Source organism: Cebidichthys violaceus, unplaced genomic scaffold, assembly GCF_023349555.1.
Source record: "Cebidichthys violaceus isolate CVI_PGR_0920_01 unplaced genomic scaffold, fCebVio1.0.p SCAF_9, whole genome shotgun sequence".
Lineage (NCBI taxonomy): Eukaryota > Metazoa > Chordata > Actinopteri > Perciformes > Stichaeidae > Cebidichthys > Cebidichthys violaceus.
In genome coordinates, this window is record NW_027176975.1 from 6,702,368 (window position 1) to 6,727,659 (window position 25,292).

General features: G+C 39.9%; 1 protein-coding gene across 8 annotated transcripts in view; it reads left to right on the top strand.

The window, feature by feature from the left end:
• Positions 1-3,950: 3,950 nt before the first annotated feature.
• Positions 3,951-25,292, top strand: part of LOC137866968 (serine-rich adhesin for platelets-like) — a 39,930-nt gene continuing 18,588 nt past the window's right edge. For all 8 annotated transcript variants that reach the window (XM_068703288.1, XM_068703293.1, XM_068703294.1 and 5 more), the window contains exons 1-8: positions 3,951-4,247; positions 11,054-11,155; positions 13,247-13,449; positions 13,867-14,033; positions 15,266-15,400; positions 16,160-16,248; positions 24,260-24,409; positions 24,845-25,176. In XM_068703288.1, the coding sequence (XP_068559389.1) occupies positions 4,209-4,247; positions 11,054-11,155; positions 13,247-13,449; positions 13,867-14,033; positions 15,266-15,400; positions 16,160-16,248; positions 24,260-24,409; positions 24,845-25,176 (1,217 nt within the window). In that variant the 5' untranslated portion in view covers positions 3,951-4,208. The remainder of the gene's footprint in view (positions 4,248-11,053; positions 11,156-13,246; positions 13,450-13,866; positions 14,034-15,265; positions 15,401-16,159; positions 16,249-24,259; positions 24,410-24,844; positions 25,177-25,292) is intronic.

Genomic DNA, 25,292 nt, shown 5'->3' on the forward strand with positions numbered 1-25,292 from the left:
TAATAATAATAATCTTAAAGACCTCTCTTCAAGTCATAAGGGGCTCATCGTCGCGAAGAGAGCCATTAAAATCAATTAGCGAGGCCTATTGTTTTCAATGGAAAATTAAACCAGTTTAGGACTATGGTGCAAACGCTGTAAGCCTCACATGTGTAATGGCAAATTATTTAGAGGCAAAATACGACAGATCTTTCCGTTTCCCCATAAAAGAGCGAGCAAGGAGGAACATTAATGGATCAAAGCTGCAGTATGTCTGCCTGTTGCCTTCAAGAGTTATTTCAGTCAGATAAGGCATTACTATCATTCTATCTATTTACCACGGTGGCAAACTTTGCATTTAAAGCTTTCAGTCTCAAATTCTCTGACCTCAAACGTCCAGAACAACAATAAGAAAACTGTCACCAGAATAATTCTTATCCATGAGCTTTGTATTTGTTACTTCTTTTTTTTTCTTTTGCTCAAACCTAACAAATACTTTCACATTGCATACTAGCGTCTGAATAAATACATATTGACATTTAAAAAATAATCTATGCATGTCTGGTCATAACATATTGTAAATGGTAATGTGAAAGGGGTGGAAATAATATCAGGAAAGTCTAACAATACAATTAAATCCAAATCAGTACAGTAATCAGCAACTGCAGTTTGTGGTACTGCTATGTTGAACTGCACTGAATTGTAAAGTGTTCCTTTCATTTTGTCAAAATACTGAGGGTACAAATACTTTTTCAGGAAATTTCATACACAGATGTGAATAAACTCATTTTAATTTTGCAGGGTTCGCAGTAGCATTTCCTAACTGTGATCTGGACACTTTCAACATCTAGTTGAAAATGACAACAAATAATAAACCTGAAAATCAAATGTGCATTATTTAAAAAAAAACACATAACATTTTTTGTATTGTTACTTTCTTTATTAATTTGAAAGTTTTTGTTGTTATTTAGGCACTGAAAAAAACACACTAACGCCACTGCAGATAGGCTTTACAGGCAAGACCTGAGCATCAACAGTGTGCTTTATGAACCTTTGGGCTGGACAGTGATTATTACTTCAGTCCTGCTTGCTCATCTGCTCACTTTCTCTCGGTCTGTCTTTCCCAACATTACCGTAATTCCTGCCATTACACACACACACACACACACACACACACACACACACACACACACACACACACACACACACACACACACACACACATACACACACACACACACACATACACACACACACATACACACACGTCACCAACAAGCAAAATACTGGATCCAACTTATCAGTATACGGTTTTTTTTAATAAAAAGAATTCAGAGCAATTTTAGCTTTCACACCATAAGTCACATGTCCTTCCTTGAGGATGGCTACTATCTGTTTAGCTGTTTATTTGATAAGCTGTGAGTCATTTTAAGGGGACATGAAGGGTCAGAGACTCTAGTTTTCCCTTCCATACCTTTTCTGGCCCACTAACTTGTCTATATGTCTTTCACATTACTTGTGTTCTCACTGAATACAGCCCTCACATAAGGATTTATAGCCTATACTTACAACATGCTTATAAACCAACTACTTAACTGAACCTTCTCTCATATGCCTATTCATACTAAGGCCCTCTTATCTTTTGTTGGCCACAATAGCAAACCTGGAGCAGATTTCCTTGTAAAGTTTTAATAAACATGTGTCCATATGGCTCTTCTGCTTTCACAGACTGTTATTCTTACTGCAGGAAAGGGTTATCCACTATAGCCCTGATACAACTTCACGCAGTGACCATACTGACGTCTGTACCCTCCCATCAGCTGCCAGTTGCTGTTAGCTGCTTTATTCACAGCAACCACTCATCAAGATGAGAATCCATAAAGAAATAAAGAAGCTCACTTCACTTCTCAAAAGAAAACCTTCTTCAGTTATTATATATTTATATATATACATATATATATATATATATATATATATATATATACATATATATACTTATATATACGTATATATATATATATATATATATACATATATATATATATATATACATATATGTATATATATATGTATATATATATATATATATATATATATATATATATATATGTATATACATATATATACATATTGATATTTATAGATAGATATTTCCGAAAATCTGAACCGGAAATGGTCTGAAATGGTACAAGAACCTTTGGGCTCCCCACACTGATACTACAATAACACAGCCTCCATTACTGTAAAACCACGGTATCACTGCTTTCACCACACATGGGAACTCCCAACATCTTTTGTCTACTGCAGTAATAAGAGAGAACTAAAAAGCCATTGACAGGAACAGTGAAAGTGTACACACACACACACACACACACACACACACACACACACACACACACACACACACACACACACACACACACACACACACACACACACACACACAGTTATACAAATGCATGTGTTTGAGTCCTTTTATAAAAAAATCGTTATCTTTACTGACTTTGTGATTAATATCTTTCTTCTGTTCTTTTTCCAGGGCCCCTATACTAGGAGTCAATCCAAAACTTGCATAGTTCCCTTCAAGGCTGACAAATGACAAGATAAGGCTGGATTACCAACGTGGCAAGGCAAGCTACCATCCAGGTGTACCAGACCTCCAGGTGGCCCAAGAGCTCCAGGTTCATTTCATGTCAGTATAGGTTTTGGAAATGTGATACTGTAACTGCAAAAGGCAGGTCCTGTGTTTATTATCGACAGGTTGTGACCCTGTCTTGTAAAGGGGACCTTTTTTAAAAACTTTTATACATTTTAGTTTAAATTGTGGTGAAGTTCCAAAATGAAGTTGTGTTCAATCTAAATATCACAAACTAAATGAAACATGGAAACCCAGGGTGTGTGATGCACAGAGGGTGGTGAGTGGGGGGTCAGTATAGGGGCTCAACAAATGTTTGCTGGTTGATTTCGGCCATGCACATGATAAATAACTTTCAGAATGCACCTAAATGCTAGGCAGCATATAGTAAGAGGATTGCGGTATATAAGACAGACAGACAGATGGACAGATAGACAGATAGATAGATAGATAGATAGATAGATAGATAGATAGATAGATAGATAGACGGACGGACGGACGGACGGACGGACGGACAGACAGACAGACAGACAGACAGACAGACAGACAGACAGACAGACAGACAGACAGAGAGAGAGAGAGAGAGAGAGAGAGAGAGAGAGAGAGAGAGAGAGAGAGAGAGAGAGAACTACAATATAAGATAAGATAAATCCAGTGGCACCCTGACCCAATGATAAATGTCTTGTCCATTTTAAATATTAAAGTTTCAGAGGAGGCTGTGTGTGTGTGTGTGTGTGTGTGTGTGTGTGTGTGTGTGTGTGTGTGTGTGTGTGCGTGTGTGTGTGTGTGTGTGTGTGTGAGAGAGAGAGAGAGCGCTTCCGTCTTTGTGTGTTCTCTATTTTCTCAGGTTGTTACTAACAGGTCATCTTTCAGATTAATTAAAGTGCTTCCTGTCACACGCACACGCACACCCACTCACCCACCCACACACACACACGCACGCACAATCCAGAAAGGCATTGCAGTGTTCTTTGATTCTGGCAGTTGTTTGATCACATTGCGGCAAAAATGGAAAAATGTAGGAAAATTGCGGCACACCAAAAATAAGTATATGTTTCTGTTCACCTAAGGAGCTGAAATCAACACTACAGCCACTGGCAGTGACTATGTGCTGTCCGTGGTGCTGGAGCGCCATATCGATCATTCACTACGTATTTTTCGTTGGTGGACTGGACGCTTAGTGTATATGTACGGTATAGGATAGGTGTGTGTGTGTGTGTGTGTGTGTGTGTGTGTGTGTGTGTGTGTGTGTGTGTGTGTGTGTGTGTGTGTGGGTGGGTGTGTTGGGGACGGTTGGGGGGGCTCCCTACCGCAGGGAGCGCGGTTGAATCACCGAGCGCGCCTCCGTCGGATCTCCTCTTCCTGCCGTCACACCCACTGCTCGGTGTTGTGGGTTCACCCCGTAGAGAAGGGGAGGACTGACGGTACACTCGGCAGCACAGAGTGCTGCAGTGCGAGCGCAGCGGGGGGACTCGGAAGCGGAGAGAAAAAAAAAAAAAACACGCGCTAACACGCACGCACGCATCAGCAGCATTATTGCCGAAACTTGGTCTATGGAGAAATCTGCAGCGACGCCGTAGCGACGCAGGCCAACATGGAAGAGTATCTGCGGAGGGTCCAGAGCAGACTCGGGGTGAGTTGAGAGCCTTCAGTGGCGTTAACACCAGGTTGTGGGTGTAATGAATAAGACCATGACGGGGAGGCTAACACTGCTGTGCTACAGGCTGCGTTCCTGTTGCTGAAAAAGCGCACGGGAAAAGCCTCTCACGTCCCTTCGGTCCCCCAAGCACCTGTAGATCGACGATACGACAGTACAGGCGAGAGGAAGGCGTGTTTGGCCCCATACAATAAGCTCGTTGTGTTTACAGGAACAGCAGTGTGTGAATTTGAATGAGGGGGAGGCGTGACATCAACAAGTTTAGCCAGAGGCTGTCCTTCCTTTCCTGCTATCTGGTTGCTCTGCAGATACTGACTCATGATTTGCATTTGATCCAGGACTGAATATAGTTCACACATAAAAAAAGCCTCATGCAAATACTAAACAACGTAATTTATATAGACTAAATGACTGTGGAGCCTTCGGGGCATACATATTAGCATATTGTGATAGATTGTAGGTATGGGGTTTAAGTCTTTTTACATTTTCTACATACAGTCTTGGCTATAGTGTACATTTAGACTGTCAGGGGAGCCCTGCAACACTTGCACAGGCGTTCCCATCAGGGATCCTTTCATGGATGATGTACATGCCTTGAGGCCATCCTGCTGTGAAAGTGTTCTCTCTATGTGCTTGTTCAAAAGACATGACCATATTATCAGTTGCAGTGCATGTCCATGGTGGTATCTTTCAAAGGTTTTGAGCTGTGAATATATTTATTCTTAACTACTCCAAAGAGTATTTGTGAAGACTCAGTGCCCAGTTGATATTGGCACTGCTGCACTTTAGGCATTTATATTATATTGGCTGAGTTAAATACCTTGTGTTTTACATTTAATGTCCAGGCACCTGTCAATGTCAGGAACTGATCAGAATTCCTGACAGCCTCTTAAGAGGACATACACACTATTGTATAGTGACTTATTAATAGTAATCATTTTGCTGTTTTGGTTATTCAGTCAATTTGGTGTTGTTTTTCATGTATTACAAAGGGGATGGGAAAGCTCAAACACATACATATACCCACAATCTGATGTGGCAAATATTCATGTGATTTACAGATTTTTTAAAAGATTGCAAATTTATTTTTTTAAAATTTAAAATCCCAACCTAATCCACATGGTTGACAAAACAATCTCACCCTTAAGGTGCTCAATATGAAGTTCAGAGCATATCTAGGTCCCTCCGCATGGCTCTCAACATGGCGACGGCTGAGGCGGTGGCTAGAAGCTAACGGTGCTAATAGCACAAACAGTGCAGACAGAGCTAGCAGTGTTTACCTGAGGGGGAACAAGAGGCCAGGTGCTAACCTTCCCCGGTGATGGCTTGGGTTGGGACGTCGTTATCAGCTGTAACTGTTAAATGAGCGCAGTGCAGAGCGACAGCCACATGCACTAAAAACGCCCGGCTATGTCAACAAAGCATAAAGACGCTCGGATTACAACACACACAGAGGGAGAGTAACTTCACTCTCTGCTCAATTAGACATTTCTCCACGATATCTCTACATAGATAACAGTTATTTGCTTCTACATCATACTTTGAATATCGTTTAGAGAACCTTTACGGCCCATGTAGCAGCTGTTCTGGAGCTTTTGATCATAGCATTCATTCTTGACATTTCAAACAACAGTTGACAAAACAGTCTAGGAGCTTTCCATCATATCACACGATTTGTTCATCAGCAGATAACGATTGTGTATGTGCAATCGCTCACAGGGCGTTACATATATTGTCTGGGCATGCTAAAGTCCAAACTATACATTTCCTGGCCATTAGTGATAACATATCGGTAATGGTGTTCATGTGTTCAAAAGCTGATTCAGCAATACATGATAGTAAAACATGCATATGAAGTTGGGAAATTCTATAATAGCATATAATGAACATGAAAAAATGATTTTTAGTTAAAAGGATACGGGAGAAAATATGTTGATGTGTACATCAATATGCTATTGTCACATTTCCTACGCGGTTGAAATAATAACGATAATGAATTAATATTTAAATTAATTATATTTTCAGCCATGCTACAGTATTGAGAATATGCAGTTTATTCATCTAAACAGGTGTCTGTCGGCACAATACAAACGTGCATATGAACAGCCTGTCTGAAATTAAATTTAAAGCGGATAAGAGCTTTTATCTGGGATGTACTTTACACAAACTTAGGGGAAAGCTAAAGAGAAGATCAAAGAAGCAAATCCGCAGATCAGAGCACAGCAGGGCAATTGAGTGATAAGGAGGGCAACTGATGAGTGTCATGGAGGTTGCAGATAAAGTGTAACACATGCCATGATTATCAAACATTTCTCTGTCATGCACACACACACACACACACACACACACACACACACACACACTTGTGCACACAGACACACTTTATCTGTCTTTCAGCTCTCCAATATAAACTTTGATAATTTGCTATTTTGCTGACCACTGTCTATCATCCTCCCTCTCTCTCTACTCTCTGTGTGGCCACCGTCCAGAACATCCATCCCTCTAATTGGCTTGGCTCTTAGTGCTACTGAACCTATCTTTCTTTCTCACTCAGTTTTTCTCCGTATAGCTCCACAGCTCTCCCTCCTTCACCCTCCCATCATTTGGCATTGGCATGTGCTGAGTGGACTTCCACCATCTGCCCTTCTCAGTCTGCACATTAATACACCCACACCCACACACACACACACACACACACACACACACACCTCAAAACATATTTAGGACCACTTTGATTATGGCTTAGCTTTCATTTTATTACCAAAATGTTATCATTTCAGAAGTGTCAAAAAGAATAGGTAATTTTCAAACCATGTTTATCACAATAAATGCTTCGTAAAACAACAAATAATAGTTGATTCACTAAGTGTTTTATTATTTTTTCTAATACAAATAGTGTAAATTATACTGCAAGGCACACATTAGCTGTAATGAGAAATTCACAAAGAATGTAAATGTGTGTATAGGCGTGTCACAATTTACTGGTAGTGACGATAACCGTGATATTTTTAAATTATATATTTATATCACATTAATGACAGTTGGCATGTGAGAATGTGTTTCAGCAAATTCAGCGCATCCTATATAATATTATGGTTACAGACTCTCTACACCTCCAGACTCGTATTTTGAGTGTAATTTATTTGCCAAAAAAGAAGACAAAACGCACAGTGATCAAAGTTAAATATGAATTTGATGATAATTGTGTAGTGAAAATCTAATATTGTGAGAGCCCTGTGTGTGTATGTATATGATGTTAATAGTGGCCTTGTGGCTCCGTGGCTGACACAGCAAGAAGAACTTGTCATTCTCAGGCCAGGTCCTTTCTGTGTGTTTCTGTATTCTGCCTGGGTTAACGGGGTTTCTGCTTCAGTTCAGACGACAACAACACTCCAATAGATATAATTATATGTATATGATATGATCGAGATGTTTGTGTATGATGGACTGGTGACTTGTTCTCAGTGTTTCCTTGACTTCAATTTAATGTGCTTGGTAAGGCTCCGGTTGCTCCTATGGTTGCAAACACCATGTAAACGCTTACTGTTTCTGAATGTATTCAAAGGTTGTATTTAAAAGCCCCACAGATTTAATGCACTGAGTAAATCGCCTCATCTTTGACTAATATTTGGCTTAAAATACAAATTGAGGCGGCAGGGCATCTAAAGGAGATTCATAATATATTCCAAACCTGGCCCAGCGAGAGGAGAGGAGAGGAGAGGAGAGGAGAGGAGAGGAGAGGAGAGGAGAGGAGAGGAATGGACTTGAATGTGTTGGGACAGGGGGATAGAGCACTCAGATTGAAGGATATCAGATGGCCGACGCATGCTCTGCTCGTGCACACACACACATACTCACACATACACACACACACAAACACACACCTATGTCCTCGCTCTGCAGCAGAACAGACACTGAGTGGCCTTTTCTCCTGCTAATGCATGGCTTCCTTTCTCTGGCTCTAGTATTGATTTATTCTCCTTCTCTCTCTCTCCTATGAAGGGACTGGCTGCAGTCCTCCCCCTCTCCGTTTCTCTCCCTCTCACACCCCTTCTCCTCTTTCCTCTTCACAGTATTTTCTCTCTCCCTTTCCACTTCTTTGCCTCTCATCTTCACCGACTGTTATCTAATTTCTTCTTTCTTCTCCCTATCACATTTTTAACCTGTCTATCCACAATTTTTTCCTGTTCCTTGTTCCTCCACCACCTTTACATACCTCACTTATCGGTCTGCTGCACATAGTCCCTATATGTCAGCCTCCTTTTTCAAGTGCTGTCTAAAACCAATTAGAGGGAAGTGGTAATGGGTTATGAAACCCTTTTACAGTGAGTCTGTATTGGTGCCGGCTTAACCAACCGCCCTTACTGACCACATGCAACGCTGTTTTGTGTGGAACATGCTCTGTAGAAATGGTTCCGCGGGACCACCTGGACAAATATTTAGTCCTGAACTGCTCAAACTGAGATAGACATTGAGATTGAGATTGAGATTTGATAATATCATTTCAGCATTATTATTTGTTATACATTGTAGTATACATAATTCATATATTTCTTATATATCTTTTTCATATGCGTGTCATTATGTTGTAGTATAATACTTATTTCTTATTTCTGTTTTCTTGTCATTTCTCTATGTTATATATTTCTATTCTAGAATGGGAGCAGTAACCCAATTTACCTCCGAGGATCAATAAAGCATTTTGATTCTGATATTTATTTTAAGTGTCCTTTCCAGAGAGAGGGGTGCTCATCCTGAAGCTTGCCACTGTATTTATATCTTACACCTTAAAGAAGAGTGCTTCATTCAGCTGTGAGTGCGACTGCGAACAAAATTCACTCTGTCTGATTGGGGCGGTGTAGGGTCTAGGTAGGTCTAATCAGCAGTCTCTGACCTGTCTAACTTCCCTTCCCTCTCTGTGCTTTGGTCTCTCATTTCATTTATCCATCTGGCCCTATGAATCTGGTGAGTCCTAATATACAGAAACAAGACACCAACTCCATTCCGTATGCATAATTAACTGTGCTTTATGTTCTATCTACAGCATTAAGCTCCCTTAAATCATCTCAATTATATATTTGCCATGTCAACAAAGCAAGAGCTAGGTTTCGATGGGGATATTGGAGAAAGCGGGATTACTAAATTAAATAAAAGTTGCAGTTGATGGGGCTCAAAAGACCAATGCTTTGAATATTTTACACATTTACATTACAGTGGACCGTTTTCCAAAGCACACCATACATTTTGTAGACTGGCAGCCATTCACTTTCATTAATATTGTAAACAGTCAATCCATCACAGTGAACATTTAGTCTTCTTTGTTTTTAGTTCCAAAGCATCTCAAGGAATTGGCTCGTAACTAACTCACAATGCATTGTCATTCGATAACCTCTAGCCAGCTGCAGATTTTACACAAGGGAAAGCTGTTTAGTCACCGGTAAACCAAGTGTACAACTTGTATTGTTCAGTGAACTGTTAGCAGCATACTGGACCATTCCTAAATAACTTTGCTGAATCATGTTAAGAGGGTATATCAAACTGTGTATAGAGATGCCACTTCAAATACCCACTCAGACAGTCCTGATGGACTTCTATCTAAGTTATTTTGTCAAGGCGACTAAGCCAGTTTATCTGTTAGCCAAGGTTGGAAGATGCTCAGAGGATACACAACTGAACTTGTGACCGTAAGGTTGCCAGTTTGCGCAAAAATCGAGTCAGGAAACACGAATAACCAAAGCTTCCTGCCGGTCTTTGTTTTTGTAAAATCCAACCCCCTCTCCCCCTCTCAGAGCATACAAGCCCATTAAGATGAGTTCCAGATAGACAGGATTTTCATTGTATCCACATTTTGCTATTTGATTAATGGTGCAGGCTGCAGGGCAGGCTTGTACTAGTGGTGAGTCAGCTTATCTGTATAAGATAAAACATTACAGATTGTCACAGAACACCCAGTGCAAGTGCATAATGGGGATGGCTCAGTGTGATTTCGATCCCAATTACCAAAAATGATTGCACTGTTTTCTTTCACTTTCAGTAGATGTATTGAATGAGGATGCATGCCATTTAAGAGGAAGCCTTATAGTTTCTATTAGGGTGTTTGGATTTATTTTTCTCACAAAGCAAAATGTTGAATGTCCAGAGACCTGACTTTTGGATGTGTGCCCCCATGTATGTAACTCTGTAAATACCTGTATTTAAATACCAATGCTGGAATGCCTTATTAAAATGTAATACCAAGAGTCCCAGTCAATAAGTGAGGGGAGAAACTTAATTTTATGCCTTTTCACCCGGAGATGAATGCTTAATCTCTGTAATGGATCTGTCATTAATGTCTACTTAACCTAAATGAGGAGTGTTTGTCTGCATTGTTTAGTGAAATTAATGGAAGTCATCACTTCTCTGTTACAGTGTGTTACTGTGAGTTAGCAGTGAAAATGTTTCTCTCGCTAATTTAGACCGTTGCCTCGCTGTTACAACTGATTTTGCCTCTAGTCTAGTGCACATTAAGTATTATCCTCTTTCAAGCATGAGCTAAACCTTACAGCACCATTTCATTATTAATGCATATTGTTGGTTTCAAAATGCTGCAGTCATCTAACACAGTCATGCTGGCTCAAGTTACATCAGCTATCAAATCAAATAATGATGTACAGTGCTGTTTTCCTGCTTCCTTTGTTAGATGTTGTAAAACAAATAGATGAAGTATCACTGAATGATGTCGTGTCAGGCATATTTAGTAATGAAGAAGCCCACAAAACCTTTGTATGTTTGTGTGTTTACAGGCAGAAGCATTAGAGGATCCCATCCATGCTGTTTTAGGCGGACCGGAGCCAGATGTTGACACTGTGGCCGCAACACTGTGCATAGCACTACACCTCAGCCAGGTAATATGAATTCTGTCTGTTTGTGTGGATGTCTTTTATACTTAAAAACATGTGAAAACCAAACATTTTCCTGATGGGTTAAGTTGAAATATTCAAGTTTAAAGGCCACATAGGCACCTGAAAGTTGAGCCAACTCTACTTATCCATTCTCATACTAAACCCTTTTATACTCACAGGAAATGAAACATCAAACATCAAATTGTGACTTTGGAATGTCACAGCCAATTAAACTTCATAAATACAACAAATTATTTTTCTTAAACTTTAATAGTTATTCCATTGTTTTCCCAGATATTATTGGAGCTGTTTCACACCTCAATTCATTATTTTTCCGGCTATGAGTAGCTCCTCGATTTCCTTTGTGCATTGCATTGTGGGAGAATAGTGTCCATTAAAGGCACACTCATATCATATTTAGTATTCATAATGTGTGGTTTGAGTCTATCAAGTTAGCAAACACATCCGTAGTTACACATTGTTGTTTGAATTGTGTCGTTGTTTCATGTTTCATCTACTTTTTTTGCACTATTATCTGTCATCAGAGTATCAATCATTTGAAAATATTGTTATGGTTTTATCTTGATGCTCATGTAAATACATAAGAATAAAAAGCGGCTGGCATTCAGTACAACCTAAGAGAGAAATGATATGCTTAAATGGTAGAGTGGCAGTAGGCTATCAAACAAAATGCAACACAGAAGGTTAAACATGATCGACTAAGAAAATGCCTTTCAGACCCTAGAGATTCTTCTGTTCCACTCAACTTCTCCCAAGTTTGATCCACTTTCCTTTTGTTTCACTGGAAACATAAAGATATTTTCACTATAGTGGTAACACATAGGATCCCTAAAGGTATACTATGCAGCGTTTTGCTGAAAAACAAGCTATAGTCTCATACAAAAGTAATCCCTCTCAATTAGGTTTGGGCGATATGTAGAGTTTATCTTTCAACACAACATTAGTTGGCCACAATAACAGAACGACTGTTCTTATTATGCAATGCCTGTTATGAATTTTGCTTCTCTCCCCTTCTCTTTTTCTCTGGCTTTCTCTATGCTGTAGTGTTATCAAAAAAAGTAACAATATGTTAGTATGAGTCTGTTTTTGTGTTATTGTGGTAATATAACAGTAATTTACGGTGCAGTTAGATTGCTGCTAGGCTGCCCCATTACTACAGATAAGCGTGGGAGAGTAAACAGTTTATGACAGCAGTGAAGGCTAAACGCCAACAAATTGAAGCAGAATATTTTTTGTATTTTGTATGTTTGAAATGTAAACATCTATCTATTGTTAATAAATTCTGACTTTTGGAGTAAAGACTGATACAGTTACAGATATTGCTCACTGTGTGTGTGTGTGTGTGTGTGTGTGTGTGTGTGTGTGTGTGTGTGTGTGTGTGTGAGAGAGAGAGAGAGAAGGGGGGAGGAGAAATTGTAAGACGGCGAACTTTTGTATGGAATTTTTCCGTACATTTTTAATAATAATCATTGTAATGTCAACATTATGAATGAAGCTTAGAATAATTGGTACAGCCCTAGTAACACCAGCAGAAATGATGTCTGCATTCGAGAACTAATGCTGGAAATATGTCGGCGACACTCCCTACACAGAACAACGCTGCCAACAATAGAGTGTAGCGGACAACAGCTGGAGGGTCTCCTCCGGCCTGCCTATAGGCGTGCCTATTTGGTCTGAGGGTAGCCCGGTTACCTACGGTTACCAGGGAGCAGCAAGCAACTGAAGTGCACAGACAGGGCGGTCAGTTCAAATACTGACTGAGCTGTTTTATCGAGAGGGGGGAGAGCCAAACACAAGCGGAGCAAAGAGGCCACGGTGGAATTTGAAAGTTGTGTTTAGAACCAGTAAGCGAGAATTGTTGCAGAGTATACCTTTACTCATTAAGATATGATAATCAAAGTATGATTTAATTAATGTTATATGTTTGGTGCACCGGTATATGCAACAATCTCATAAAATACTGCATTTATATTTTCAATTTGTATTTAATCAAATAAAGCGTAGGCCTATTGATTCAAAGGCTGTTTTTTTGTTCAGTTTTAAACGTGTGGTTTGATTTATTGTGTGCTCCAGAAGGAAACGTCAGGTGGAGTGTGTGTGCCTGTGCTGAGCCGCCGGCAATGTGACGCTGTGTTGCCCGGGGAGACGATGAGGTATCTGCAGAGGGTGAAAATTTGTGAGAGCTCGCTGCTGTGGAGAGAGGATGTAGACCTCGTGAAGCTTCATCACACTGGAAAATTCTCACTCACACTACTGAGAGATGGACTGCTAGATAGGTAAACATTCACATATACACTCACATCATGTCAAGGTACAAAACCAGGTCAATGTGTAGATAACTTCAGCTCATCTTAACTGTTTTATGGATAGACAGCAGTGAAGAAATCCAAACCTTGAACCTGAATGAGGGTTCAGTGAATTTAGAAAGTTTTATGTTTCAATGAGCCAACACTGATTAATGTGTGTACACACTGAAGCACACACGAAGGCCACTAATATATCCAGACACAGTGGGCTTCTCGCTCAGAAGTCTGTATTTATGGAGGCAAAAAGGAGATTGAGAGTATGTTTGGGTTTGTATTTCATCACTCATGACCCACTGGGAGATGTATTTATGCAAAAGCCTCACAATCGTTGCTCCTTCCCCTGCTGCCATTTATATCTCCTTCACCACCATCTTCTCACTCTCCTAGCTCTGAGTACCACACCTTGGAGTCCAGCATCCTGCGAGTGGTCCATCAAGACAGGCAGCAGGATGCAGGGGATGATGGCGCATCGTCTGCGGTGACAACAGTCACCGGGGAGATTCTTCAAGAGGCAGCGGAGCACATCGGAGCAGCGCTGGGGGAGACTCTTGGAGGTGAGGGAGGCGCAGGTGCCCCCCAGGGGGAGTAATGGGGCGATGAAGGAGGACACACACAAATCCCCTGACATGACTCGCTTAACACCCACCAGGAGAGATGGAGAAAGAGAGAGATGAGGGGTGGTGAGTGCGAGTAAGGACGAGTGCTGAAAGACACACAGAGTCCCGTGATATGACTCTTCTTTATGTAACTTAGTTTAGTCTGTTGTGTTGTTTTTGTTTTATTAGGTTGTCATATTTTTTCCACTAAAGTAAGAAAAGTTGTTACAAGAAATCAAAGAGATATCAGTAAATGTTTTACATGAATAGAAGGCAAGCCGATAACAGAGAAAACAGTAAAAGGTAGATAGTGGCAGAGAACAAAACTGTGTGTGTGTGTGTGTGTGTGTGTGTGTGTGTGCGAGCGCATGTGTGCGTGTTCTTAAGTCAGTTACAAACAGGTACTCAAGTTGTCACTCAAGATGTTAAGCAGCTGTGTAAAGGTTGGGCAGGAGACATGCCAGATCTCTGTTCAATAACGCTCTGCTGCTTTTCTTCTTTGCTGTCTCTCACAGTGATGTACAGAAAGACTGACAGACAGAGAATAGTCCTATAAAAGAAAAGTGAATTTAGCTGGATGGAGTGAGAAATTATTAGAGCATGAGAGTGATGTATATAGTCCAGTTCTCGTATTTCTTTGTGAGAGCTCTTCAGACAGTGCATTATCAGGTTCATTGATTCCTAAAGAGGCCAGTAGCTTAGCTCAAACCCTGATCCTCATGAACTCTGTCTGACGAAAAAAATGTTACCAAAGGATAAGTGCAATTGTTTTATTGTGTTTTTTAATTCACAGTAAATGTGCTATGTATAGTTGTACTGTACATTTTCAACAAACTGCTTTTTTTAGAGTCGTCTTGACTATAATGAGACCGATGGGAAATATTTGGTGGAGGATGAATACAAATTTTTAGATTTGAACAACAAGTAGCTCACATGATCTAACTAACTAAATAAAGCAGAGACTCAAGAAAAATATCTGGCTTACGACCAAACTGCTGTGCTGATTACTTGCATTACAATGGAAGTTAAGACATGTAGATTAGGTTCTCAAAGGCAGACCTGATCAAATATGGATCATAATTGGTTATGTTGTTATTGAACATAGACTGAACATATATGAACTATGAACAAGAGCCAGAGTGTGTATCCTGGACACACCCATATGTATTTGTGTGCTTGTGTGTCTACAGAGGCCTTGCGGCTGCAAAGTGAAGCTTTGTGGGTCAAACATGGCCGACAGCCAGCACAACTGGAGGAGCTCATGAGATCCTTGGAGCAATACAGTGATGTCACTGCAGGTCAACGTGATGCGACGAGGCGACAAGGTGCATATAAAGACAGGCATAGTAGTTGGGCTTTAATTGAACACCAAAGAGTTTATACAAAGAAGACAGAGAGACGGGGTGACATGCAACCCTTCTCTCTGGGATTGTATGGAATGTGTCTTGACCTATGATGTAGACCATTGTGTTCCTTCATGCAACTTGATTACGAAGATAAATATACAGTTATCTATCATCCTCATCGTACTCTCTTTTTATAACAGATTACAGCAACCGGAGAAGAATCAACTAAAAAACACCTTTTTATGGCAGAAATATTGAGTTGTCATTGAGTGTAAATAATTAAAATAATGGAGCCCCATTGCGTTTAAGTGTCCCAGTAGCAAGTAGCAATTGAGTTGCACCAGTTATTTGTAAGCTGTTGTAAGTTGCTAAAATAGGTTGCACCATTACAACCTGAGAAAATTCTAAATTGGTATACTTTGGTGATGTGAAAACTAGTTGATAGGAAACATCTGTAGTTGTCAAATCCAAAACAATCAACTATGCTTCCTTTGCATTGCTCTGTGGCTGTGCAGTGCGTAGCTCTCTCCGTGCTCTGCTGCTCACACAAGTCAGGTCACATGATTGTTAAAAGTTCTGTATAATTCCTGTATCACAACATCCTTTCAATTACCTCTCACTTCTGCAAAGTGTATTCATGCTTGTGTTTTTTTTCTGTCTGTTGTGAAATTGTTTTGTATTATTTTGTGTGTGTTTTATATAACTGTTAGTCTGTTTGTGTGTGCTGACTGGATGTAGACTTGGAGCAGCTGCTGACTCTGGAGCTGAAGGAGTTTTCGGATGGAGAGATGACAGTAGCACTCACTTCAGTCACCACATATAAGCAGGTAAGTTTTTAGCATTAGAAAAAAACTTAAAATGGCGAACTCCATTTATTTTCTGTTCATTCAATTAAAACATAAATATAAATCAACTTACCAATGACATTCAGGGATTTTTTTATTTCTTTTGAAATGTGACAAGATCTGAATTTGGAGGATAGTTAAATACTGGCCTTCTTCAATTATGGGTGCATTTAACCCAGCTAAGCAAGGCAGAAAACCCAATAAAGATGTATTACCTGACGCTCAGTCGACGAATCATGTTAACTGGGAAAGTTCCAGATTCAAAGACCAATTTCTATGTCAATAATATTTGTAACTAATTTATAACTCTATTAAATTAATTTTAAATGTGTCCATTCCATGCAACGATGAAATGGAAACTCTTCAAAGTATGTATTTCATGAGATATTTCTGACATGACAAACTATGTAAGTGTGCATTCTTAAAGCTTGGGTGCTGACATAGAAATATTGACCAATTAATACACTTATTACTTACTATAAAAATATAATTATATTCAGATTCAATACCGTCCAGTTCCCTTTGTTAGATGTTTTCAAAGAAGCTCATGATAACTTGCATAGTGTTTTAAAAGAGAGGGAGATAAAAATGTTGACATTTTTGACAAAAATGTATAAATGAATAAAACATTTATTTTTATTTTTTAAAGTTTAAAGTATTTGATGGCTTTGTTGTTTTGGATACATCACATTGGTGCTGTGTCATTTTGGGGAAGTGTTGTTATGCAAGTTGAGGAGCCCCTCTGATGTTGTGATGTTCTGCATTTGGATGAGATGCAGATGGAGGCCTGAGAGCCTCACACACACCCAGGTATCACCTGCCACCCACTGATATCCTGAAATCCAACACACACACACACACACACACACACACACACACACACACACTGAAACATACACAATTGTGGAATATTTGTGTAGACTTTTCTATCTTTCTATCTGTGGTGCTCTCTCGTTCTTCTTCTTCACACACACACACACACACACACACACACACACACACACACACACACACACACACACACACACACAGAAGGTGCTTTAAGCCTTAAAGCTTACCCCCTTGCTTTTCCCCCTGCTGCAACTTCTAATGCATTCACCCCCCTCCCATCACCACCACTACCCCGCCTCCAAAAAAAAATCATTCATTATTTCTTTTATATCTCCTTTTCACTTCCAAAGCCCATTTTTCTCAGCGGCTGCCTAGCGTGCGGTATTAGGCTATGTGTAAAATAAATGATGTCTGTAGCCGTAGGGGTATGGCTCTGCCTCCCCCAGAAAACTACCTAACGTCCAAGGAACATTAAACACCCAGATCCTCGTTTAGCGAATAAATAACCATTCATTTGAATGGCTTTGTCTGTGTGTGCGCACCGGACTTTCTGTGCATATTTTACCATCGCTGTGCCTACATGCTGTGTGTCAGGAGTGAGAGAAAGCGAGAGAGAGAGAGAGAGAGAGAGAGAGAGAGAGCGAGAGAGAGAGAGAGAGAGAGAGAGAGAGAGAGAGAGAGAGAGAGAGAGGGCCCATTAGAGACTTAATATAGAATAAATGGCCAGGGGCCTGTGTGTCGCCAGCGGACCCTCCAACTCCACAGCGTCATGGTGGGTTACTAATGACCTGAGATCGAGCTCCAAAATGAACTCCTTATATGCATGTCATTTGCAGTGTGTATATATTTATATATTATTTTTTAATTGTGTTTGAAAAGAGAGTAAAACGGTATGAGAGTGTCATTTATTGGAGGGGCTTAGGGAAGTTCTGCCTTAAATGATTCTTTCCAAGAAAACTAAATAAATTAGATTCAATTAGTCTTTAATGGTTTATGTGTTATGTGTTTGTCAAAGTGTGTTTTTTGTCAGTGTGTGTGTGTGTGTGTGTTTGATATCAGTTAAAGAGGACAGAGTTAGATTTTGAGGTAAAAAAAAAAATCTGGCTGTGATTGCCTAGTTAGCAGAAGAAAAAGCTTCAGAGTGTGTTTGGTGTAACGATATGGACACATCATATAGACTGACTAATGTATTTTTTTATACTCTACAAACATACATTAGTCAGTCTCTGTGCTCCTTTATTACGGAAGAGAAAAGTGGAAATGAATGGAGTTTCATTCCTTCAAAATCACAGCGCCTGTCGGGATGTTTCTGTGTGTCATTTGTATCTGCTCATCAATGTGCGCTACATTTGAAACAGTAAAGACAAATATCTTTATCAGTTCCGTGTTCGGCTACAATGGCACAAAATACCGCATCGTGTGAAAAGTTTCCCGCAATGCTACACATGAGCAATAGTTGTATGAATTTGTTTGTGAGGCTATGATGCTTGTTTATAATTCAGCATATTGAAGGTGCCACGTTGCATATAATAGGTACAGTGTAGCTAAACCTGTGAAAGTAATAAGTTACATATTTGCAATGCAACCTTGTCAGCTTTGTTTTATTGCATATTGTAAATATTGTTGCGTTCAGTATGCCAGTCTGTAACACAAGAATGAGGCTTTGCTTGTTTGCTGTTTAAACTGCACGTACCTTAGGTTTGTGATATTTTTCTGTTGTTTACATAATTCCTCATGCTACAACTGCAACTATACTGAGCACGTTGCCTTATTGCTGCAGTCCGTGCATAAAACATAACTGTCTTTTTATTGCTGTGTGGACATGTGTCTATTGAAGCTTGTGTAGTCTATATAAATTAAACTCTAGAGAAGAAGAAAGTTAAATTCATACTGATTTTAAATCAACATCTAATAAGTTAGATATTTGCATGGATTTCTTTGGGCAAGGATTTTAAAGTTTTTTTACAAAACTAAAACACAAAAAATAAAAGTCATAAAAAAAATTCTCTATTTTAAATTATCCTTAATACTATTTTTTTGTTATTATTTATAGTTTACATGTATTTTTGTGTGGTAGTTTTTTATGTTATGGCAGACATCTTATGATACATGTTATGTATCATAACATTTTCTATATTTGCTGTCGTTTCCCTGTATCTCACTGCAGAAAAGACAAAATATTCAGCCCACAAGTGTGGTATTTACTTTCATGTGGTCAAGCCAACTTGAACGTTTTTTTTAAAAATCACCAATTTGTACAGAGCGCGCTACAGGCTGGTAGCAGGATTGTGTAAGCCCACAGAAGAGACTCCACAGGAGCCAATAGGGATCAAGAGCCTTGCTAAAGGGCACACAGTCATTGTGCAGCATCACCTGTACATGTGACATACATGCCAGCTAGTACCTAAATTGGTCCACGGTAACTGAGAAGTTGGAAGCTTTACTTGCTTGTATGAAATGTTTTGTGTAACACTTACATGAAGCTCAAATTAATAAACACATTATTCACATATTCATGCCAGTGAGTGTGTGTTTGTGTATGTTTTCATGGCTCAGTAATTAGCACTGGGAGATGAAACATTGGTTGGATAAAGAGTTGTCGTGCTGTGGAGTTGATGAACTGTGAGAAGGACAGGAGCCCACAGCCAAACACACACACACACACACACACACACACACACACACACACACACACACACAGTCATGAATATGTGAATAATGTGCTTTTAGCATGTGTTAACATGGACATCTAAGTATTACAATATGTTTTAGAGTTCTTTGTTTTCTGTCTTTTGAAAGCTATTTCCACTATTGAGACTTTAGAGAGGGGAGTCGTGGGAGAGTAATAAAAGTTTGCGTCTTGGTTTGAGCTTGAACTGTGATATGAAAATACGATCCATTGTTCCATCAGGGTATCCGAATAATTTTAATGTTGTTTCTTTTCTCTGTGTGGTAAACAAAATCAATCATCTTTTGTTCTGTGTGAGTGTGAGTCTGGTTGTGGGATATGCATCTGCATACAACAACATTATTTTGGATGTTGATGATTATTTTTCCATTTTCCTTGCTATAATGTTTTTACTTCTAGATTTGTTTGTTTTATTCTTTCTGAGGTGCGCTTTAGATTTCATTTTGGCAACGTTGATCGTCTCTAATGTGTTGTTTGTTCACAGTCCTCCGGCCCTTCTGTTTGTTTATGCGGGGCCAGTTTTGCCCTACGCCACTTGCACAAATAATTATGCTTGCTAATGAAGGGGCCCGCAGCCACGGCACTCGGTAAATGCCTTTCTGATGAGAGACACTAGGAGACAGCAGGTGCAGGGTGGGCCTCCCAGGGACTAAGATTGAAGACCAGGAAGTCAGGGTGCCCCACCCCTCCATCACTCTCTTTCTATTCCTCTATGACTTCCTGGTTCTTTCTTTCTTGCTCCTCAGTGATTTTCTTGGTGAGAATATCCATTAAGTACATAATACTGAAGCCACTTCAGAGTCTTCCGATTTGAAAGCTACTTGCATAAACATCCTAATAATAGTAGCCTGAGATTTGCTCATGCCATCAGGACATTAAAGGGCAAATGCACATTTCCTAAGTTTGTTTAGAGTCTTTGCATTGTAGCGCTTTATATGGGGATACATTCAGAATAATGTACACAAAGAAAACATAATTTCCATCTGCAGTGTGAAAATATTTTGCTGTAAATTTGTTTGACTGTAACACACAATATAATAGGAATTGTTTCATATAGTCTACTTATTTTCCCAAGTTTGGAAAGCTGGCGCACAAGACAGTCATCATCTCTTCTGAAACTCTCATTCTTTTTCTTCCATCTTTTTCATTCTCCCCCTGTGGCTTCCTTGGGCTTTGAGGGCAAACAAATAAACAAAACAAAACATTTATAGACTCAGTGCTCGCATCTTGGCCCCCAAATCCCTGCACTTAGAGCTGAGTGAATGAAGCATGCGGAGAAGGCCCATATGAGAAAGACAGACAGAAAGACATTTCTTTCTCTGCAAACTTTTACCCCCTCCCCTTTTCCCTCTGTCTCTCCAAAAACTTCATAATACTCTTGTGTGTGCGCATGAGTGTGAGCGAGAGCGCGTGACTTTTGGTTTGTGAGCACATGCATGTGTGAGTTTGGCTGTGCATGTGTGTGTGGCAAGTGGTATATGTTGCACATGTGTGCGTGCATTTGCATGTGTGTATTTGAGCAGGGTGGTGTCAGCTCGCTCCTTGCCACCCCATTTGCTGTAGCTGTACCGCTGTGATCACAGACAGATGTATAAATCAAACCTTGCTTGATGGATTCATCAGGGTGGCGAAACGATCGCCTGAGAAGAACTCGCAACTCTCTTAGCGTTCTGTGTTCTGACGGAAAGGGTATGCAAAGAGCCTAAATGGATGAACGCTTGATTAATTCTTTGCCGAAGATGTTGGCGACAGCAGGAAATGTGTTTTTGCTTTGACTGTGTTTGCACGGGAATTTACGCACGCGGGGCGTGAGTTATGAGGCCTGAGTTTTGTACCTAAGGCTATTGTGCATAATGATGGCAGGTTGGGAGAACTGCAAGCAGCCGCTAAAGACTTGCTACCTGTGGAGCAAAGACAACCAAAGAGAGAGAGAGAGAGAGAGAGAGAAAGAGAGGGAGGGAGTGTGTGTGTGTGTGTGTGTGTGTGTGTGTGCGCGTGTGTGTGTGTGTGTGTGTGTGTGAGTGTGTGTCTGTGTGGACTGGGGCCTAGTGTGAGAGAAAGATGAAGCTGCAAAGTGTGTGAGTGCAAGAGATGAAGAGGCAAAAGTGTGAAAGGGACACAGGTGAGGGAGGGAAAGGTGAGATAAACGGATCGCCATCACAAGCAGTATAGAGATTATTTTTACTTCCATCGTGGGTGAAAAAATGGATTTAAAACCTTAATATGCTGCTAAAGTGTTATTTTCTCCATACTTGTATTACTATATTTGTGCTGTGTTGCACCTTTTTCTTTGTTATCATTTTAATATTTCATTTTCTTTTTGTTGCTTTTTCCATTTACTGTCATTTATGTTGAAAACTATGAACACTTCTATAGCTTCTTCTATAAATTGCTTTTGTTCCAAAGTGTATCTTATACAAACATCAAATTACAGCTGTAGCTCATCTGTAGCTATCATAATGACGAAACTGCCTGGTTGTTATTAACAGCGTGCTATTCTCTGATTTAAAAGCATTAAATTGTTAATATTTTAAATATTTGCAGGAGCAGAACTGTTGCCAGTGAGTCTCTGCTCTTACAATAAATACAAATGAAAGTCAATAAAAAGTAAATACAGTGAAGAGTTTAACAGGAACGTTTGTGATATCTCAGCTCAACAAATGAGAAACAGGTTTCTTTGTCCGGATCCTAAGGTTCTTGGAGACAGTTAGCAAGTGGATTTTTATTGCTATCATGTTGGTAATTTATAAGAAAAGGCAATCTGTGTATCTGGGGGTGGCAGAAAGAGGGAGAAAGAGGAGGGGCAGGCAATATGAGTAGTAATTTACTCAGTCAAGAGCCAAATGGCAGACAGACTGTCGCCCTGCGTGTTATCTCGGAGATTTGCACTCTGCTCGTTTTCTGACTATATTTCCCTGCCTGTGTGAGTGAGTGAGTGTGTGTGTGTGTGTGTGTGTGTGTGTGTGTGTGTGTGTGTGTGTGTGTGTGTGTGTGTGTGTGTGTGTGTGTGCAGTTTTGTGTGCACATGCACGCAGTTGGGTAGTAGCTTTAGAGTATCAGCATCATTTGAGCATTTCTTTGATATTGTACTGTAAATCATGAAGACTTTATTGCTTTTCCAGAGCTCGTATGTGTACATACTGGTACATGTTTGTTCATACACTGAGACGACTGCAGGCGAATGTATGCGTGTATCTGCATGTGTCAGGGTTACATGTGCATTTACGAGTGTATTTGTACTTATGTGAGTGAATATGTGTGTTTTAACGAATCTTGGGAGGCTTCATTGCACTCATCAGGATATCAGTGTTTGAAAAATTGCAGTGTCAGTGAAGTGACAGTTGTGTGTGTGTGTGTTAGGATTGATGGGCCTGAGTCTGACAGCAGCCATATTGTGAAGAGAGAGAAGGATGAAGGGATGGAGGGAGGAACAGAGGGAGGAGTATTGTAGCCCCCTCATCCTCACAGGTTAATATTGACACAGCCTGGGCAGATACAGTGCCTGCAGCGCTCATCCATCACTTTCAGTGGACCCATACTAATACACTCACAGTCACACACACACACACACACTCACACACACACACACACACACACACACACACACACACACACACACACTCACACACAGGCTCAAGCAGAGAGAAGGACCACACACACTGTAAGACACAGCACACAGAAAACAAATGCAAACTTTCAAAGTCAGACAGAATCAAATGCTATTTGGACAAGTCAGGCAACATGAACAAAAGTATGTTTTCAAGAAAACCAGACACACATATTCAAGTCAAACTCCTCTATTAGCTTTACTAAAACGACAATATCTCTTTTGTTTAAAAGTCCTACTTAAATAAGCACAACAACAATTTTGACAACTTCACAAAGCAAACAGTTGCACTGCAAATCTAGATTAATCAAGTAAATATGTTTTCAAAAGTATCACTTTATGTGTAACACTGGGTTGCAAATTATGGTTGCCATAACATTGTTGTTAATCATTTCAGAAAGAAAGAAAAGCAAGTTGCCTTGACAAGCAAAACAATTAATTAATGCAACTTTTCATCCATCAATCATTGTGTGTGGCATTGAATTACCATAATCTGTGCATGGTGGCTGTTTTAAGAGCAAACAGTTAATTTCCAAACAATAAATCACAAAGTGTCTCTCTGCCCCTCTGTGCGTCTTGACAGCTTCGTCTCTCATTGCTACAGATGAAAGCTGACTTGAAACCGCTTCTTTTTTACAAAAAAATGAAATCATATGTGCAATAAAGGCAAGGGTCTAACACAGTTTTCTATACAACTGTAACCAAAATGTGGATTAATCAGATTTGATTAATTCAGATTCATCAGATTTTCATAAAGTTGCATCAGTAGTTTGCATTACACATTTTAGATCTTGATTACTTCCCCCTTTTTGTCTTTTTGTTTCTGTCTCTCTGCTTATTTGCCTTTTTTTACAACTCTCTCTCAGGACTGGCATGGTTATGTGGATGAGCTGAAATCATTCAGCCATCGCCATGGCTATGATGGTCTGGTGGTTCTGCTGTCCATCAATGACACAGTTCATCATCCCCGCCAGCAGGTGGCTGTCTACTCAAGCAACACAGATCTCCTAAACCAGGTAAATATAATGTAAGACCATAAATACAGCTATAGCATGTCAAGTGTGAAACACAAGTGTCTTTTTGATAAACACAACTGTATGAATAATTCTAGGGACTGGAAATAGACATTGTGATGTCTCTTATTCATTTGTCAATTTTCTTGAATCCCTAGATATGATTTTACCTTTTCTAGATTGTAGAGGACAGCAACTTGACATATTGTATAATAAGTCCTTCCAATCTGTCAGTCTTACTTTCCAGAAAATCAATAAAATAAAATAGTTTAACACATTATTGAAATGCGCTTATTTGCTTTCTTGATGAGAGTTGCATGAGAAGATCATATACTGGATAGACATTAGAGTGGCATCGACCAGAAAGCAAATAAGCACATTTACCAAATTATCAAACTATTGCTTTTAAAAGTAAAAACACGGTGACTTTCATTGCAGATCTGCTGTGAGTTGGAAGAGTCTTCCAGCTGGTCTTTTTCTGGTGAACTGGAAGCCAGGGAAAATATCCAGGTCTACCACATTCCTATAAACACCTGCTTAACGTTTGGTACTCCACCTCTGCTGATAGAAGAAATACAGCGCATCCTCAAGGACTTTGTTGACCGGCGGAGCTCTGTATTAACCTGCCACCCCAGCAGTAGGACCTCTTCCACAGAGGGAGTGGCAGGCAGCGTGGAGTTCTCCCAGGGATCATCTGGTATCAATGACATGGATTGCTCCGACATAGAGAGAGCTGAGGGAGGCCGTGGAGATGCGGTGCCCATAGCAAGGTAATTAAATACATCCCTTTAATTTGGTTTCAACCGTACCAGTGAAAGTCATCAAAACATGAAAACTGAGATTTAATATTATTTAGGCCTGTTCATGGACTTTAGGCAAAAATTGA